The 18,867-nt window shown below is 42.0% G+C and overlaps 1 protein-coding gene across 2 annotated transcripts in view; it reads right to left on the bottom strand.

Annotated features, from left to right (window-relative positions):
• The window catches only part of PIGU (phosphatidylinositol glycan anchor biosynthesis class U), an 83,670-nt gene that overhangs the window by 19,871 nt on the left and 44,932 nt on the right, over positions 1-18,867 (bottom strand). For both annotated transcript variants that reach the window (XM_049649953.1, XM_049649952.1), the window contains exons 7-10: positions 14,010-14,107; positions 6,940-7,094; positions 5,164-5,307; positions 2,336-2,460 (exon numbers count right to left, since the gene is read on the bottom strand). In XM_049649953.1, the coding sequence (XP_049505910.1) occupies positions 2,336-2,460; positions 5,164-5,307; positions 6,940-7,094; positions 14,010-14,107 (522 nt within the window). The remainder of the gene's footprint in view (positions 1-2,335; positions 2,461-5,163; positions 5,308-6,939; positions 7,095-14,009; positions 14,108-18,867) is intronic.

Here is an 18,867-nt window from a genome sequence, read left to right as displayed (position 1 = left end):
GAAGTCAGACGAATGCTCAACCAACTGAGCCACACAGGCGCCCCGGGATGAAAGATTATTAAGGGCAAGAGACAGCTAAGAAAAAAATGACTCTACTTCTGAGGAAAGAGGATCAATGTCCCCAAGACCCACACTGTCACAAACTGGGGCATGTCCACATGTTTGGTGGCCTCATGATTTGTCACTGGCCACTCTGCTGGGGGGGGGGGGCACCAGACTGACTCTGAGCCTGCTGGACTGGGTGATTCTTATCTGTGCAATGAGGATGTCATAGGCAGAAAACGCCACTTACTCCTCCCAGTCAGGCAGGACTGGTCACTGCCCCACAGGCCACCACCTGCGAGAGTAGTGTGCCTTGCCCGCCCACTCTGCTGTTTACCTTAGCTCAGAGGCCCAGTCTTACAGGTAGGTTTCCTTCTGGCAGCTGGTCAGTTTCACTTCCTGGTTGACACCCAGGCATCCCCTAACAATAACAAAGATTTCCTTCCTCTGAAGCCTGTCCTCCCCAAGTTCACTCTTGATACCTGGCTGTGCACTCCACTGTTATGGAAAATTCCATAGCTCCCTTCCCATTTTAGATTAGAGAATCAAGTATTGGGCACTTACACTGCCTGTTTATTACAGGGCTTAAAAACTCATCCAAAAACATGTGCTGAGTTGTGTGGGTCAGGTCTGATCCTGGGTGCTGGGGACACAGAGGTGAGTGAATCATAAGTCTGCCCCCAGGGAGCCCACAAACACTGAAGAGAACCCATGCAGAGGGCTAAAAGCCCAACTGAGGAAAATACTGGCAGTCTCAGAAGCATAACTAGCTCACTGTATGCCATCTTCTGAGGGGGGACATGGTTAGAGCTGCAGGGGTCTTCAGAGCAGGCAGATGTCCAGTGTTCTATAAACATTTAGGTGCAGTGCTGGGAAATGGTTCAAAGACCAAGGTCTAGTGTTCCACTATCCAATGCGGTGGCTACCAGCCATGTGTGACTTTTTAAATTTAACTACATTTCAGTTAAAAATTCAGTTTCTCTACAAGCTCCTGGCTGGCTCAGTCGTTAGAGCTTGCAACTCTTTTTTTTTTTTTTTTAATTGTTTTTAACGTTTATTTATCTTTGAGACAGAGAGAGACAGAGCATGAACGGGGGAGGGACAGAGAGAGGGAGACACAGAATCTGAAACAGGCTCCAGGCTCTGAGCTGTCAGCACAGAGCCCGACGCGGGGCTCGAACTCACAGACCATGAGATCATGACCTGAGCTGAAGTCGGACGCTCAACCGACTGAGCCACCCAGGCGCCCCTAGAGCTTGCAACTCTTGATCTCAGAGCTGTGAGTTTGAGCTCTACACACTGAGATTATTTAAAAAATAATAATAAAATAAAATCTTCAGGGGCACCTGGGTAGCTCAGTTCGTTAAGCGTCTGACTTTGGCTCAGGTCATGATCTCATGGTTCGTGAGTGTGAGCCCCACATCAGGCTCTGTGCTGACACCTCAGAGCCTGGAGCATTCTTCAGATTCTGTGTCTCCCTCTCTCTCTGCCCCTCCCCTGCTCACACTTGCTCTCTCTCTCTCTCTCAAAAATGAACATTAAATTTTTTTTAAATAAAATCTTCAAAAAAAATTCAGTTTCTTAGTCATACTAGTGGCTATCCTATTGTACTGTGCAGATATAGAACATTTCTTTTTTTTCAACGTTTTTTATTTATTTTTGGGACAGAGAGAGACAGAGCATGAACGGGGGAGGGGCAGAGAGAGAGGGAGACACAGAATCGGAAACAGGCTCCAGGCTCTGAGCCATCAGCCCAGAGCCCGACGCGGGGCTCGAACTCATGGACCGCGAGATCGTGACCTGGCTGAAGTTGGACGCTTAACCGACTGCGCCACCCAGGCGCCCCGATATAGAACATTTCTATCACCACAGAAAATCCTACTGGATAGCACTAGCTACAGGCTCACAGCAAGCCCTTCCACTTACCTGTCATATAATCTTGAACAAGTGGCTCTACCTTTCTGTACCTCAGTTTTTTAATCTGCAAAATGGTGTTATTTTTCCCTCCAAGACCGGTGTGAAGATAAAATGACCTAATGCATGTAACACTCCTAAAACCACAGTGGCCAGGTAGGTACTTAGTGACCAAAATATGGTAGTTATTTTTATTACCATCACTAGTCTGTAGTACCCAGCAGGCGGACACTGCCTCGTGTCATTCCCTCTCTCCCGGTGCTTCCAGCACACCAGATGCCAGGCAAATGCCTATCAATCTCTTTTTCTGTGTCTGTCTTATCCAGGGACCAGGCTGACACAAATCTGCCACCACAGGGTTAGAGGTGGGAGTACTCACATCTGTAGAGATGGTTCCACACAGGGAAGAAGGCCATGTAGAGGGCCACGTCCCCCACTGTTGGGTAGGACTTGAAGATGGAGATGATGGCAATCTGAATGAACATGAAGAAGACAGGGTGCTCCCTGGGGTGGGGTGGGGCAGGCAGAGAGGGAGAGATCAGTCAGGGACCAGGCACACCCGAGACTCCTGACCCCATCCCTCAAACCCCAAAATACTCTCAAGTGGACTTCAGGTAGGGTCTGGCTCTGCTACCCATAAGACATGGGGCCAGACCAAGCAGCAAAGCAGAAAACTGCAGGGACCCAGAGTTGCCCAGAGGTGGTGAGGAGGGCCCAGCAAACACTAGAGCAACAGCCCATTGCCCCCAACACCCCAGTTCTGAGCCTTCCCCGGCAAGAGTCACTGAGGAAGAAAACAAATGAAGTCAGCTTCATTACTGGGCTTTCATAGCTGCTGTCAGAGTAATCAGGCAGCCTCCCTTGCCAGAGGCCCCTCTGACACCCAGACCCCAGGGCAGGAAGTGCCTCCTTGCTGATGCTCTTTTTCTCTGACAGTAAGGCTAGTGGAGTCTATACACACTTAGCTATGATGAGCTCCTTTCCAGAAGGAGAAGTGAGAGCTGCAGGCAGCTTTTCAGCGCTTTTGGGCTGGAACTGGAGTTTTGTTACCTTAAACAACAATAACAGCTAGCATTTCCTAAACCCTCATGCTGTGACAAGTTCTGTCCTAGGTCCTCTCCTTGTGCTGTCACATGGGATCCTCACTATACCTCACCTACTCCTTGAGGTAGGCAATATCATCACCCATACTTTGCAGATGAGGAAAGAGGTTCAGATAAGGTAGGTGAGTTAGTAAGCGGTGGAACTGTTTATCTCCAGAACTCCTGAGCAGCACCAAGACTGTTCTCCTGAGTGCCTAGCGTGATCACAGCTCTGGTCAGGAAGGGTGGGGACAGAGCTCAATCTCCAGTGTTCCTCCGAGGGCTGACCAAGTGCTACAAGGAAGCCAACAGAGAGAGGCCAGATCTACACCCTCCCCAGCTGTACCTAAACAACATGCATGTGGCCTACTTCTGCACACTACCTGGATGCCCAGCTCATAAAGGCTTTCTTCAGAGATTAATGGCAGTTATGTCTTGCAGGTCAAAGGTCAGGGTGACTCAATGGGTGTAAGTCTGAGATGTGGAGACAAACATGTACACACCCCAAACACTCCAGCAGTTTTACACAACAAATGCTTCAGACTCAGCCTGGCAAGTTTCAGTGCTCTAGGCTCTCGAAGGGTCCAGCTAGCCCAGTGAGCATCTTCCTAAAAACAATCCAAATCACTGGCTGTGGGCTTTTTAGGTAGCTGGTAAGAGCTGCATGAAGAGCTTCATGGCCTATGAAAAGGCCAGTGAAAATCCAGTGACAAGAAACATGAAGACTAGAATCCCCTGCAATACTGTCTAGGGAGAGTTGGTCAGAAGGCCCTGTTCCCACAAAGCTAGCACTGGAAGCAAACACTGCAGGGGCTGGAGAGTCAGTGGAGCTTCAGATCCAGCCACAGGAAGGCAGCAGTGGAGAAAGTCACTTCATATAGTCTGTCCCCACAACCCTGAGGCCCTGGCCTGGGGTGGGTGGAGGTGGGGGGGTCACGTGATGGTGCTGCTGTAGTCTACCCAGAAGCACCTGTGGCCTTTCACATGCAGACAATGAAAGGTGCTACAGAGTGAGGAAAGGTGTTCCAGGCTCCCAGCTTCTCTCAGCCCAGTGGCTAGGCCTGACCAGATCAAGGGCAGAGACTGGGCATGACAGATAGCTGGAGAGCTTGGCTGGGCAAGGCTGCCAGAGTTCCAGAGACTGCCAGGCCAAGGAAAGTTTTCTGTCAGATGCCAGGCCAAGGCTCTGTCATGGGAAGGAGGCATGAGCTCTGAGCTTTTACAGAATGGGAACCATGTGCATTGGTACACTGGCCATGAAGACTGGCAGGAAGGTTAGAACAGAGAACTCAGGCTCTTGAAATTTAAACCAAACTCTCTTCTAGGTTCCCTGGACTATCAATGCATATCTGTATGCTTCAGTGCCTCTTTTCCCTGCTCTGATAATAGAACATTTTCCAGGGACCACTACAAGTGATCTCTCTCAGGAGTTTGGCATGGTGCCAAGGGATGAGTATAGATGTTGGAGACAAACTTTGGTCTGAATCTCAGCTCCACTACTTACTAGCTGTGTGACTCTGGGAAAATCACTCCACTTCTCTGAATGTCCATTTCCTCAACTATAAAATGGGCGTAATGATAATAAAATGATGCCTACTTCCAAGAGATGCCAGAAGGGTTAGGTATAAATACATTTCAGAAAACCTAAAAAGGGCTGGGATGGAGCCAGGCTCAATACATGTTAGTTTTCTTATGCTGCAGAAGAGACAAGCCTTAAAGGAAATTGATCAGAAGATTAAACAGAGCTGCAGGTGGCCAACCTCCCAACTAACACATCCTGAGTCTCCATTGTCACTGGGCTACTCATGGAGGACGCCCAATAAGATGCACTTTTTCTAAACACCCTTTATAACTCCAAACTCTTCCTCTATCCTAAATAGCGAGTGGGTTCAGTAGCACTGTGGGCTCAAAGTGAAGCTAGGGAAAATATCAGGGTGCTCCCTGCAGCCTGCACTCATGTGTGACTCTATTGCTGGCTATGGCTACTGGCACCTGAGGCCATTAAAGGTAGGGTTCCCTGGAGAAAGATGGCATAAACCTGAGAGAGGATACTCCTAGTTTGAAAGGTACTTGTAAGACTACAAATGGCTCTGCAGACAAAGAAACAGCAGGTCCAACCACTTACTTTAGCTTTATGGCTAAGGGAATGGTGTAGAAGAAGACGTTGATCTGAAACACACATACAAAGAAGAGGCTGAAGTGCTCAAACATCTCCGCGAAGAAGTACCAGAAAAGACCGATGTTTGGAGTGAGATCTGGAACAGAAAGTCTGGAATGAAGAAAACAAAGAGGGAGAAAAAAAGAGAGCCAAATTTTAAATGGTCTGCCTTGACCTGGTTTTCTCCTAAAGAATTTGGTCACTACTGGGCAGCCAAAGATGACTTTGTCCCCACAGTTATCAGGATGTGAGGGGCCCTACAGGCACCCTGGATATAGGTAATTAATAAAAACAAGAGGCAGAGAAACAGAGAATGATAACCCGTAACAAATATCAACTAAACCAAATTCTGGCATGCATCAAAGATCTGAAATGAGGCAGGATTTGGGCTAGAAGTCAAAAGACCAGCCCCTCTTTTACTGCCTAAAATATATATGTTTAAATTTAGGAGATACCCAGGATATACAAGAGAGGAATGGGTTTTAAACAGACAGTATCTATTTGGGGCATTACAAAGACTTGCCCAGAGGAGCGAGCTCAAAGATCCTGCTGCTCCCCATTCTTGCTCCACATCCTGACAACAGGAGCCAGAGACTGAGTGCCTGACACTGCAGTGACTTCTGGGGTCTTGAGGAAGCACTGGCAGGTTCCAGCTAGGATCCCGGATCTCATTTGAGAAATAAGGGTTTCACTGGAAAACTTTTTGTCTAGTTCTATTAGATAAAGATTGGTTGCAAATCTGGCTCTTCTAAAAATTTACATTATATGTCTTATTTTCAAAAACACAGATTTGGAACTGATGTCAATTCACGATTTTAAAAGGGCAATAAGTGGAGCATGAAGAAGGAAGAAATAGGCAATGGCTCATGGTCAGAGTGCACTGACCAAGGCCTCCACCCAGGGCATTTCTTTGCCTCCTGCTGTGACTACATTTCCTTTTCTGTGAAATGAGGTAAAGAACACAATCCTGTGGGCCAGCAAAAACCAGGAAAAGCTTTTCACCGGCATTACAAACTCTTACTTAAAGCTCAGCATGAAGAGCTACAAGTTATGCATAGCCAGGATTTAACACAAATTAGCAGTCCAGAATTCCAAAGGGGAGTCTGCCCCTCCAGATCCCCTCCCCACCCTGACAGATTTAACTGTCTATCACCTCAATGGGCTGTGAGGTCCCTGAGGCTTGAGCAGCGACCTTCCTGTCCTCCTCAGCATACCACACAGAGAGTATTGGGAAACGTCTGCAGAATTCATACTCCATTTTTATTTTCTCTAAAAGTTTGACACATGGGAGGTGGCTTTATTTTAAAACTGTCAGAGACCCTCTTGCAGTAGAGGAATATATCCATTCCTGTTTGGGACTGAGCCAAACCCTTCCAGGCAGAGGCTGGTAGTTGCTTCAGATGTTCCTAGAGAGTGCTCTTTAATCTCACAGGATCAAAGGTACGCACTAGACCTGTGGTTCTCAAAGTCTGCTCTTCCCTGGATCAGCAGCATCAGCATCACCTGAAAACTTGTTAGAAATGTAAATTCTTGGTTCCTATCCCAAATTTACTTAATCAAAACCTCTAGGGGCAGGGCCCAGAAATCTGGGTGTTAATAAGCCCTGCAGGTGTTTCTGGTGCACACTGAAGTTTAAGGACCCCTGTATCTTGATGCTCCCTGTGGTTGCGCACCCTCTGATTCCACCTAGAGTTGTGAAAAACAAATTAGCTTCCAGAGTTTTCTAATGAAGTCATTACTTACATGAAGCCATACACTGCAGGGATGAAGTCCCAGGAGCTGAGAAGGAAGAAGGAGAGGCAAATGATTACCACTAGGCTTCCCACGTACATCATGGCATACTCCCAAGAGAAGATCCAGAAAGCTTTGCTCTTCACTTTCACAGGTATATACTGCCGCTAGGAGAGAGGGCAAAATGGTACATTTAGGGATGTCAAGGACAGAAAGAAGTTATCAGCTTAAACTTCAAGATCCCTTCTGCAAAGCACAGGACACAGAAAAATGGAAAATCAAAGGACTGAAAAGGATTTCCTTGTGTTAAACCCTAACCAAAAGAAAACAAGTTTAATTATACTATTACCAGATAAAATAAACTTTGATGTAAAAAGTATTACAGAAATTAAGATGTTTCATAATGATAAAAGGTGCAATTCATCAGAAAGATGTAACAGCTTTAAACCTGTATGTACCTAATAACACAGTCTCAAATATATAAAACAAACATGGACAGGGCTACAAAGGAAAAACGGACATAACCATCATCAGTAGATAACAGACAGATCACAGAGACAACAATCAGGAACCAAGTAGGAAATATGAATAACACATTTTCTTTTTAAAGGTTTAAAAAAGTTTATTTATTTATTGGGCTGGGGGGGGGTGGGGAGGGAAGGTGCAGAGAGAAAGAGAATCCCAAGTAGGCTTCACTGCAGCACTGAGCCTGACACAGGGCTCAATCCCACAAACCATGAGATCATGACCTGAGCCAATTCAAGGGTTGGACACTTAACCAACTGAGCCACCCAGGTGCCCCTGAAGAGCACACTTTTAATAAATTTGTAACTTCTTTGAGAATGAGTCAGGGAAAAAAAAAAAGAAAGAAAAAAAATCTGTATATCTAGAGAGATACAGAAAATGTGGCAAAATGGTAACTGGGTAATCTAAATAAAAGGTACTTATTATACTAGTCTTTCAACTTTTCTAAAGCATGAAAAAATTAGGGAAAAACTAATTCAAGAAGAAACAAAATTGAATGGTCCTATAAGCATTTAAGAAACTGAATTAGTAATGAAAAATTTTCCCATAAAGAGTAGGCCCTAAGCAAAATAAGTCAGGCAGAGAAAGACAAATACCATATGATTTTACTCATATGTGGAATTTAAGAAACAAAACAGATGAACACAGGGAAAGGGAAGGAAAAATAAAACAAGGTAAAAACAGAGGGAGGCAAACCATGAGAGACCCTCAACTATAGAGAACAAACTGAGGGTTGCTGGAGGGAAACTGGGTGAGGTGATGAGCTAAATGGGTGATGGGCATTAAGGAGGGCACTTGTGATGAACACTGGGTGTTATATGTAAGTGATGAATCACTAAATTCTACTCCTGAAACCAATACTGCACTATATGATAATTAACTTGAATTTAAATAAAAACTTGGAAGGAAAAAAAAAAAAAAAAAAGAGCAGGCCCAGCCAGTTTTACAGGAAAGTTCTACCAACATTCAAGGTGATTCTAATCTTACATTAATTCTTTCACAGCAAATATCATAAACTTGATACCAAAACCATTTACCAACACGAATACAAAAATACTAAATGAAGTATTACCTAATATAATTCAGCAATATATGATAAAATTGGGTTATAACTAGGTTGGACATATTCAAAAATCAAGGTTAATGCAACGTAAGAAAAGCTATTAATATATGTATCACAAACAGTTTAAAAATAAATCATATTACTCAGCCATCAAAAAGAATGAAGTCTTGCCATATGCAATGACGTGAATGGATCTAGAGTGTATTATGCTAAGCAAAATAAGTGAGTCAGAGAAAGACAAATACCATATGATTTCACTCATGTGTGGAATTTAAGAAATAAAACAAGATGAACATAGGGGAAGGAAGAAAAAAGAGGCGGGAGGCAAACCATAAGAGACTCCTTTTTTTTTTTTTTTTTAATGTTTATTTATTTTTGAGAGAGAGAGACAGAGCATGAGCGAGGGAGAGGCAGAGAGAGGAGACAGAATCTGAAGCAGGCTCCAGATGTCAGCACAGAGCCCGATATGAGGCTCCAACTCACGAGCCATGAGATCATGACCTGAGCCAAAGTTGGATGCTTAAATGAGCCACCGAGGCGCCCCAAGAGACTCTTAACTATAGAGAACAAACTAAGAGTTGCTGGAGGAGAGGTGGGTGGGGGATAGGCTAAATGGATGATGGGTATTAAGGAGGGTACTTGTTGTGATGAGCACTGGTGTTTCATGTATGTGATGAATCACTAAATTCTACTCCTGAAATCAATATTATACTATATGTTAACTATGTTGTTAACTAAAAATGCCAACAAGCTATTTTATGGAATTATACAAGATTAAAGTTTATATGGAAATATAAACATGCAAGGAATGAAGTACTAATACATGCCACAACAGAGATGAACCTCGAAAACATCATGCTAAGTGAAATAAATCAGTCACAAAAGACCACATATTGTATGATTCTATTTATATGAAATGTCCAGGACAGCATATAAAGGCAAAAAGCGGAATACTGGTTGCTTAGAGCTAGAGGGGAAAGGGGAACTGGGGAAAAACAGAGAGTGACTTAATGGGCATAGGGTTTCTTTCTGGGTTATAAAAATGTTGTAGAATTGATTGTGGTAATGGCTGCACAACTCTGTGAATATACTAAAAATCACTGAATTGTATACTTTAAATAGGTCAATTGTTTGCTATGTAAACTATATCTTGATAAACAATAAAAGCTGTTAAAAGAAAAACACCATAAATAAGTCAAAAGATAAATGAAAAACTAGAAGAAAATATTTGCAGACAAAGGGTTAATAATACTTCTAATATATAAAGGATTCTTCAAAATGGAGAGAAAATAGATCAAAATGCAAGAGAAAAATGAGCAGAAAAAATGAATAGACAATCCACAAATATGAAAAAATGTTCAAACTCACTCATATTTTAAAAAATGCAAATTAAAACAACACTGAGATACCATTTCTCAGAATCAGACTGGCAAAGATTTTTTAATGTGACAACACATTCTATTAGCAAGGCTGTGGAAAAATAGGCAATGTCATACATTCTTATGTCATACATAAGAATACAAAAATTGTACAATCCTTATGGAGGGAAATTTAAAAAGACCTAAAAAAAAAAAAACTACATATATACTTACCTTTGGATCCAGTAATTCTATTTCTAGAAATCTACCTTGAAGATATCCCTCCAACAACACGAAAATACATATATGCAAGGTTACTCATTAAAGCATTAACTATGATAGCAAAATACTGGAAACAATCTAAATTCCCATACAAAGGAGAAAAGTTGAACAAACTATGGTACATCCATACAATGAAGTCCTATGCTGCTGTAAAAAAGATCTCTATGTATCAATATACAGTGACTTCCAGGAAATAATAGTGAAAAAAGCAAAGCACAAAAGAGTACCTAGAGTATGCTATCCTTCATATGAGAAAGAAGGAAATACACATGTGTCTGCTCATTTGTGCAAAAGAAATACAAGAAGGATAAACCAGAAACTAAAAACAGTTACTTGGGGTGACAGAGGAAGAAGGAAAAAGAAAAGAACAAGATAGCAGGGATGAGGGCAGGGTAATACTTCTCTGAATATGTTTTTTGTATAGCTGATTCTTAGAACCACAGCAATATTTCTTAGTCTCTTCACATACCCCCAAAAAACCAAAAAATTAAAATCGACCAAGGTGTAGGGGAAATCCAAAATTAATACAAGCAGTAATAAATGAGTCTAACTATATGTCAAATTAATAAGATACCTACATTGAAGGGTTACATGGGAGAAGAAAACTAACCTGAGTGACTTTGAGAAACAGTAACCTGACAGAATTCTGTAATGCTAAAGACAAAAAGAACTACACATATGTGTTATAATCAAGTCAATAGATATATTTCTTTTTTTAAAAAAAAGATTTATTTATTTATTTAAGTAATGTCTACATCCAAAGTCGGGCTCGAACTCATCACTCCAAGATCAAGAGTCACATGCTCCACCGACAGAGCCAGCCAGGCGACCCAGTACATATATTTCTGACCTGGGTATTTCTCACAGAAATTCTAGAACCACTTTATGTTGATTTTAGAACTGAACATATTAGCAAATATACTGAAGATAATGCAAGTTGGGCTTCCAACCATTAGAGAAAAATTATACACAAGGAAAAGGGAAAGACTAAAGTGAACCCTTTGGTGTCAGACTGGACTCACTGGTATCAGTATAAACAGGTATCAGTATGAAGAGATAGGGAGAAAAAGAATTACAGACATAGGGGCGGGGTTAGTATACATACATATATTTCACAGCTGTCTGTTAGAAGCAATGCCGCCCAGATAACAATAAGCAGACCTATAATCCTCGGTTTCTCAATGATTTTCACCAATAAAAGCAACCAAGAGTCCTTGAAGAATTGATTCCAGGGCTGGAGCAGGGAAAATACAAGATGAACCTGGAACATCTTGTGGCACCAGAAAGAAAGGAAAGAAAGGCTCAAGAAGACAAGGCTAGTCAAAAAAACACAAAAGCCAATCTAAAAGAGCCCCCAATGGTCAAAGCTAGAAAAATTGTAGCAAAAAGCTAATATTAGTATTAGATTTTTCTTTTTTGAGGTGAAATTCACACACCACATGTTTAACTATTTTAAAGTATGCAATTCGGGTTCTTCAACAGTTGCCTTGAAAGAAGTCTGAGGTGGATGAAGGCTAGCTCCCACTCTACAATCTTGCTGCAAAGAAAACAAGTTCCAGACCAGATTCTGGCATACTTAACATTTATTAAACAAATATTCACTAGCAAGCAAGCACAGAGCAGTTCACACAAATCATTCTAGAAGGTCCATTAGTTGTTTCAATCACAGATTGTAAAAAAAGCTTCACTGGGGCACCTAGGTGGCTCAGCTGGTTGAGTATCCAACTTTTGATTTTGGCTCCAGTCATGATCCCAAGGCTGTGGAATTGAGCCCACATGGTTGTATCCATTTCTCCTAGTGCTCAGACTTTCTAAAGAATGAACTGAGGGGCGCCTGGGTGGCTCAGTCGGTTAAGCGTCCGACTTCAGCTCAGGTCACGATCTCACCGTCCGTGAGTTCGAGCCCCGTGTCGGGCTCTGGGCTGATGGCTCAGAGCCTGGAGCCTGCTTCTGATTCTGTGTCTCCCTCTCTCTCTGCCCCTCCCCCGTTCATGCTCTGTCTCTCTCTGTCTCAAAAATAAATAAATGTTAAAAAAAAAAAAATTAAAAAAAAAAAAAAAGAATGAACTGTAAGTATGAAGTAATAAAGGAAACGCAAACAGCATACTATTATGTGGAAAAATTCTTGGATTCAACAAGAATCTAGAAAGAGAATCAAAGCAAAATAACTTCACAGTGCAATGATACATCTATTAGACTAGCAACCATAACTCAAATTTGAAAAGCCAGTGCTGGCAGCCTGGGAGGAAATGGTTCACTATACTTTATTTTATTTTATTGTTTTTAAAGATTTTATTTTCAAGTGTTCTCTACATGCAACATGGGGCTCAAACTTCCAACCTCAAGATCAAGAGTTGAATGCTCTACGAACTGAGCCAGCAAGGCGCCCGTGGTTCACTCTAGACACTTTTGGTGGCACTACAAATGGGCTCAAGCTTTTTGGTGAACACTCTGGTCTTGCATAATAAGGACTATGAAAATTCTCACACCTTTGGGTCCAATGAGTTACCTGGAGGTACATACTTTAAGGAAATAACTTAAAGAAAACTCACTTTCTATACTATTTATATCAATGACAACCAGGGCATATCTCAAATTTCCTAAACAGGATGAAGACCAAGCTAATCATGAATCACTGTGTACATCAAGACAAAGACATATTATGAAGTCACTTAAAATGACAAACATATAGCCTATTCCAATAAATGGAGGTATATACTGTTTTAGCAACACTGCTTTTTTTTTTTTTTAAGTTGATTTATTTATTTTGAGAGAGAGAGGGTGTGGGGCAGAAAGAGAGGAGGAGAGAGAATCCCAAGCAGGCTTTGCACCATCAGCACAGAGCCCAATATGGGGCTCAAACTCATGAACCATAAGATCATCATGACTTGAGCTGAAATCAAGAATAGGACACTTAACTGACTGAGCCACCTAGGCACCCCAGCAACAGTGTTTATAATTAAGAACAAAGGCTCTGAAATCAGATATTTCTTGGTTTGAATTGTGGCACTGTCCTCTGTACATTTTCAAGAAATGTTTCTCTTCTAAAAATGGATTTGGACCATGCAGGACCTGAAAATGGTTACTTGCTCTTGAGTAAATATGTGTATTCTCATTGGTGTGGAAAAGGCAGACAGTCAGAGGGCAAGTTCTTGCATCAGGATGCTTGAATTCATATCTCAGCACTGTCACTTGCTGGCCATGTCACCTTAGGCAAGTAACTATGCCGGCCAATATTCCAGCTGCAATTCATGGATGTATTATGGCTAATAATAGACTAATACATAGCTAATACTATGACCTACCTCAAAAGTTCTTATGAGGTTGAAATGAAATGATGCCTGCAGAGTGCTCAGTATAGTGTCAGACATAGTAAGTTCTCAGTAAATGTCAGCAATCTGTATTCTTCAATTAATATTTATTGATCACTTACCATGGTCCCAGGATTGCATTACGTACACCCACAACGTTTAATTCCTACAAGAACCTTACATGATGAGTGCTGTTATACAGAAAAGTTTTTTAAAAATGAGCTTAGAGAGGGGTCTATGAATATTAGATGAGAGAAGGAAAATGCAAGATGGTTGGTAGATTCCAACTACACACACATAAAATGAAATACACTTAAACATTTGCAATGTTATGCATAATTAGAACTTAATGGTCACTACGCCCATTTTGTTTAAAGTTAGTCAAGTTTCTTTGTTTGTGTTTTCAAGTAGAAGCAAGTAGATGTGAGACAGGGACCCGGTCCCATTGCCTTTATTGAGCCATGCCCTTCATTGCCCCAGGCAGTGACTGGGCCATGTATTAAATGTCACTTGAGTGTTGGCTTCTGACCAGCAAGTGCTTACCTGGAGGAGATAGAGGAGTCCTGGAACAAACAAGGTGAGTGGGTACAGAGACTGGTATGTTGCTAAGGCAAGAAAAATAGCACTGAGGAAGGCACTACCTGTAAAAGGAAAAAAAAAAAAAAAAGAAAAAGAAAAAAGAAAAATAATCCAGCTTTATCAATCAGGATTAGACTCAGCAAGTCCCAAAAGCAAGAAACTTTCTGTAACTGGTCAAATAAGCTCTTGTCAAATATCTCCTGGTGCACAAGGTGCTATGCAAACTCACAGATTGATTTCCCATGAAAGGAAACCTAAGAACTCAAAACCATTTACCTTTAGCAACCTGAGACCCCTCAAGTATGTTTCCTGTAAAATTTTCAGACCGAATAAAGGGATCAAGTCTATTAATATCTATGTCCAATTTAACTTATCAACTAAGTCCACAATTATTGCTTAAGCAATTCAGAGCTATGAAGCCTATCCCTATTTTACAATACCCTTTCCTTATGGACTATCTTCAGGTCATGTATTTATCATTAAAGCATATTAATTTTTATTAATAATTTCCCCATTTCCTACATAAAATGGCCCACTATGGAATTATTAAACATGATGTTACAACAAATTTGCAATGACATGGAAAGATATTTATAACATCCTATTAATTGAAAGTTATAAAAGAGATATATACTATGATCCCATTTAAAAGAAAACATGCAGGGGCGCCTGGGTGGCTCGGTCGGTTGAGCGTCCGACTTCGGCTCAGGTCATGATCTCACGGTCCGTGAGTTCGAGCCCCGCGTCGGGCTCTGGGCTGATGGCTCAGAGCCTGGAGCCTGCTTCCGATTCTGTGTCTCCCTCTCTCTCTGCCCCTCCCCCGTTCATGCTCTGTCTCTCTCTGTCTCAAAAATAAATAAATGTTAAAAAAAAAAAATTAAAAAAAAAAAAAAAAGAAAAAAGAAAACATGCAGGGTATGCCTGAGTGGCTCAGTCAGTTAAGTGTCTGACTCTTGATTTTGGCTCAGGTCATGATCTCTCAATTCATGGGTTCAAGCCCTGTGTCAGGCTCTGCATGAATAGCACGGGGCCTGCTTGGGATTCTCTCTCTCCCTCTCTGCCCCTCCCTTGTGTGCACTCTCTCTCTCAAAATAAATAAATAAACTTTAAAAAAAAAAAATGCATAAGTAAATTAAAAAAAAAAAAGACTAAAAGACGAGGCCCAAAGTTCACAGTGGTTTTTTTTCTCAGTGGTTGGATTACTAATTTTTTTTTTATTTTTGCTTCTCTGTATTTTCTAAGTTTTCTTTTTTTGAAATTTTTTTAATGTTTCATTTATTTTTGAGAGATAGAGACAGAACATGAGTGGGGGAGGGGCAGAGAGAGAGAGAGAGACACAGACTCTGTCAGCACAGAGCCCAACGTGGGGCTCAAACCCATGAACTGTGAGATCATGAGCTGAGCCGTAGTTGGACACTTAACCGACTGAGCCACCCAGGCATCCCTCTAAGTTTTCTATAATGAACATCCTTTGTTTATTTCATAAGAAAAAATTGATTTCTTTTTTAAAAAACCAAATAGCTATTCTCTTTCAGATGTTTTAGACAACAGAGTACCCTAAAACCAAAGCTAGAGAACACAAATTAGCAACAGAGGTTTCAAAGTGGCCCAGAAATCAGGAGAGTGATTGACAGTTCAAGGCTGTTATCTTGTGATGATAATGTTTCATAACTGACAGGTCTTGTGGTCACTCTCATTAGTGTGGGTCAACTGTTTACCGGAAATAAGATATCCTCTCAATGGTGTTTCATTAAAGGAGTAACCAGTAACTCCACTCAGGAGTTTTACCCTCTCCCAACCCAGCTCCAGAAACAAACAGAAGGAGATGATCCATAGGATTTTTTGCCCACCAAAGTAGTCTATTTCCTTGATCTAAGAGCCACCTTGGAAGAGGAGGGTTACAAATGTGACTACTTTATAGGAGAGTGAGTGGAGAGAAGAGAACTTTGAGGGCTTCATACCTCAAACCAAAGAAACTCATCAGCTAGGAACAATTCCTGGTTGAAAGAAAGTGGAAGGAAGGCAGAAAAAGGAGGAAGCTGGAAATAAAAGACCAAGGACAGAATTCTAAGGGCTGGGCTGTTTTGCATTGCTGATCAGTGCCAGGCATGATGTCCTGTGTCCAGGGTGCTTGTAAACATGACTGAGCAGGGACAGGATCATGCCCAGCCAAGCTGTGCCACCGCCAGAGGCCCCCACATTCCCGCTGAGCCACAGACACCTAGAACCAGAACCAGGTCAATTCTGAGATAGGGAGATGGCAGCGGTGGAGAAGGGGCTGTTCTGGAGTCTGACAGCTAAACTGGGCTCAAGATTCCCTGACTTGGCCAAAATCTGAATGACATTGTGTGGGAAACCAGCTAAGGGAGGAAAAAAAAATGGAAAGAACTTTTAAATTTAACATGGCTTTCTATAGAGACTAGGGTGCAAGAGAAACAGGCTCTTACCAGAGGAGGGAGGCTAATGCTCCAACTCCATCCGTTCTTATAAAAGTGGTGAAAACAAACATGTGACTTTCACCCCTCTCTCTCCCAGAAGACACCAGGGAGTGAAATAAACACAGTCACCTCCTGTCCTAATTGCCTGAGCTCAGTAATTACTTGTCTGGAGCAGCTGACTATCTATAAGGGCCAATAGAGAAGAAAGCGCTCATAGCATTATAGAATGGACTCATGAGTTTCAGAGACTTGGTCCCTGGATTGGGAGAAGCACTCTTCCTTCCTTAGATGAAATCAATAGTTAGGAAAAATCTGTTCCTTCTGCTATTCTCTACCAGTGAGTGGCAGCAACATCTCCTTGTTTACTGCAGTGACCCTTCACCCCTCCACGCCCACACTCCTTCTACCAGTCATGTCCTGTTGATCGACCCCTGGAACATCCACCACTGCAGTTCCTGCTCTCATCATCTGTTGCCACACGTTTTCAGCAGCCTCTTCCTTCTCCCCAGTGGTCTCCCCAATCTCCTCCCATGTAATCCTCCAGAGAAGTACCAGAAGGGTCCTTCTAAAACAGATTAGATTGTGACAGGCCTCTCTTTAAACATTTCTGATGATTCTGTTTCATCTACTGGATTAAGTCCAAACTCCAACGGCAAACAAGGCCCTTCACTATCTGGGTCTTATTTTATTTCTCCAGCTTTACCACCTCTCACTGTTCTCCTACACCCACCCCATCCTCCAGCTACTCTGGACCATTCCCTAATTTCTGAAACACCATGCCTTTTCATTCCTGTGTCTGTTCTCAGCCTATTCCTTCTGCCCAAGCTATCCTTCCCTGCCCTCCTTCTAGTGCAGACCCATTCTCAGTGGACAATTAAAATGTCACTTTCTCTAATGAGGCCTAAGCAGAGATGATAACAATAGTGATTACAGCTAACAGTGGTCACTTACTAGGTGTCAGGCACCTCTCCTCTGTATTCAGAACAGTGCTGGACTCAAACAACAACAACAACAACAACAACAACAACAACAACATAAAAGCCTTCAGTAAACATCACAATAACCTTGTGAAAGCTCTGTTTTCACAGGTAAAGAAATCAAGATACAGAAACAGAAGGCTAAGTAACATATCATTTTAACTAACAAAACCACTCAGATGATTCCAGTGCCCATTCTCTAAATTCATTCAATACCCTCATTCAATACTGATACCATCTTTATAATAATTTGCTAATGTTGTTCTCTCTCCCCATTTGTCTATGAGTTTCTCAAGGGCAATAAACCCCTCTTCACTTTGAATCTCCAACACCTAGCACAGTGCCTGGCACACCTGATGAATGAATGAATGAGTATCATTCAGTGACACATATGAATCCCTTTGAAAATCCAAGCACATTAAAGAAAACCAATGTTTCTTTTTTATTGAGATATAACTGACATATAACATTGTATAAGTTTCAGGTGTACAGCATAATGATTTGATACTTGTATATATTGCTAAACGAGCACCCCTATAAGTCTAGTTGAAACCAATGTTCTTGAGGAAGGAGAACTTAGGAAGTGTAAAACACAGGTAATGAAACGTGGGCAAGGCACAAAAGAAATCTGACACTTGAAAACAACAGAGCCTACTGAATAGAAGTTGAGGACTTGGGGAAGGAGGCTGGGCACAGAGAATGCTCTCTGTGGAGTAAACTATTGGACGGTGGAGGCCTGTGGTCCAGGGGCAGAAACATGGCATTACAACAGTCAGAAGCCTGATGTGTGGGATGTTGGGGCAGGTGTGGATGGGGCAAATACATAGTCTGAGCAAAAGTGAGGGGGAGTATGAAGACACACAAGAGACTCAGGGCTGATGTGTTTTGAAAAAAGCTAGAAGGGGCATGGTGGGTGGATTAGGAAAGCAGAAGGATGATGATATGTACTTGGGGCAAAGTCAGGAAAGATGAAGAAAAGTAAAAGGTGGGGTGCCTGGCTGGCTCAGTCAGTAGAGCATACATTTTTTTTTTTAAAGCTCATTTATTTATTTTGAGAGAGAGGGAGAGAATGAGCAGGGGAGGGGCAGAAAGAAAAAATCCCAAGCAGGCTCTGAGCTGTCAGCACAGAGCCCAACGTGGGGCTTGGTCCCATGAACCATGAGATCATGACCTGAGTTGAAATCAAAATGGGACGCTTAACCGACTGAACCACCCAGGTGCTCCAGAGCATGCAATTCTTAATCTCAGGGTAGTGAGTTCAAGCTCCATGCTGAGTGTTGAACCTACTAAAAGAGGAAAGAAAGAAAAGAAAAAAAAAGAAAAGAAGGAAGGAAGGAGAAAGAGAAAGAGAAAGAGAAAAAAAGAAAGAAAGAAAGAAAGAAAGAAAGAAAGAAAGAAAGAAAGAAA

The sequence above is a fragment of the Panthera uncia genome (assembly GCF_023721935.1).
Source record: "Panthera uncia isolate 11264 chromosome A3 unlocalized genomic scaffold, Puncia_PCG_1.0 HiC_scaffold_11, whole genome shotgun sequence".
Taxonomy (NCBI): Eukaryota; Metazoa; Chordata; class Mammalia; order Carnivora; family Felidae; genus Panthera; species Panthera uncia.
This window is presented reverse-complemented; position numbering and strand designations above follow the sequence as displayed.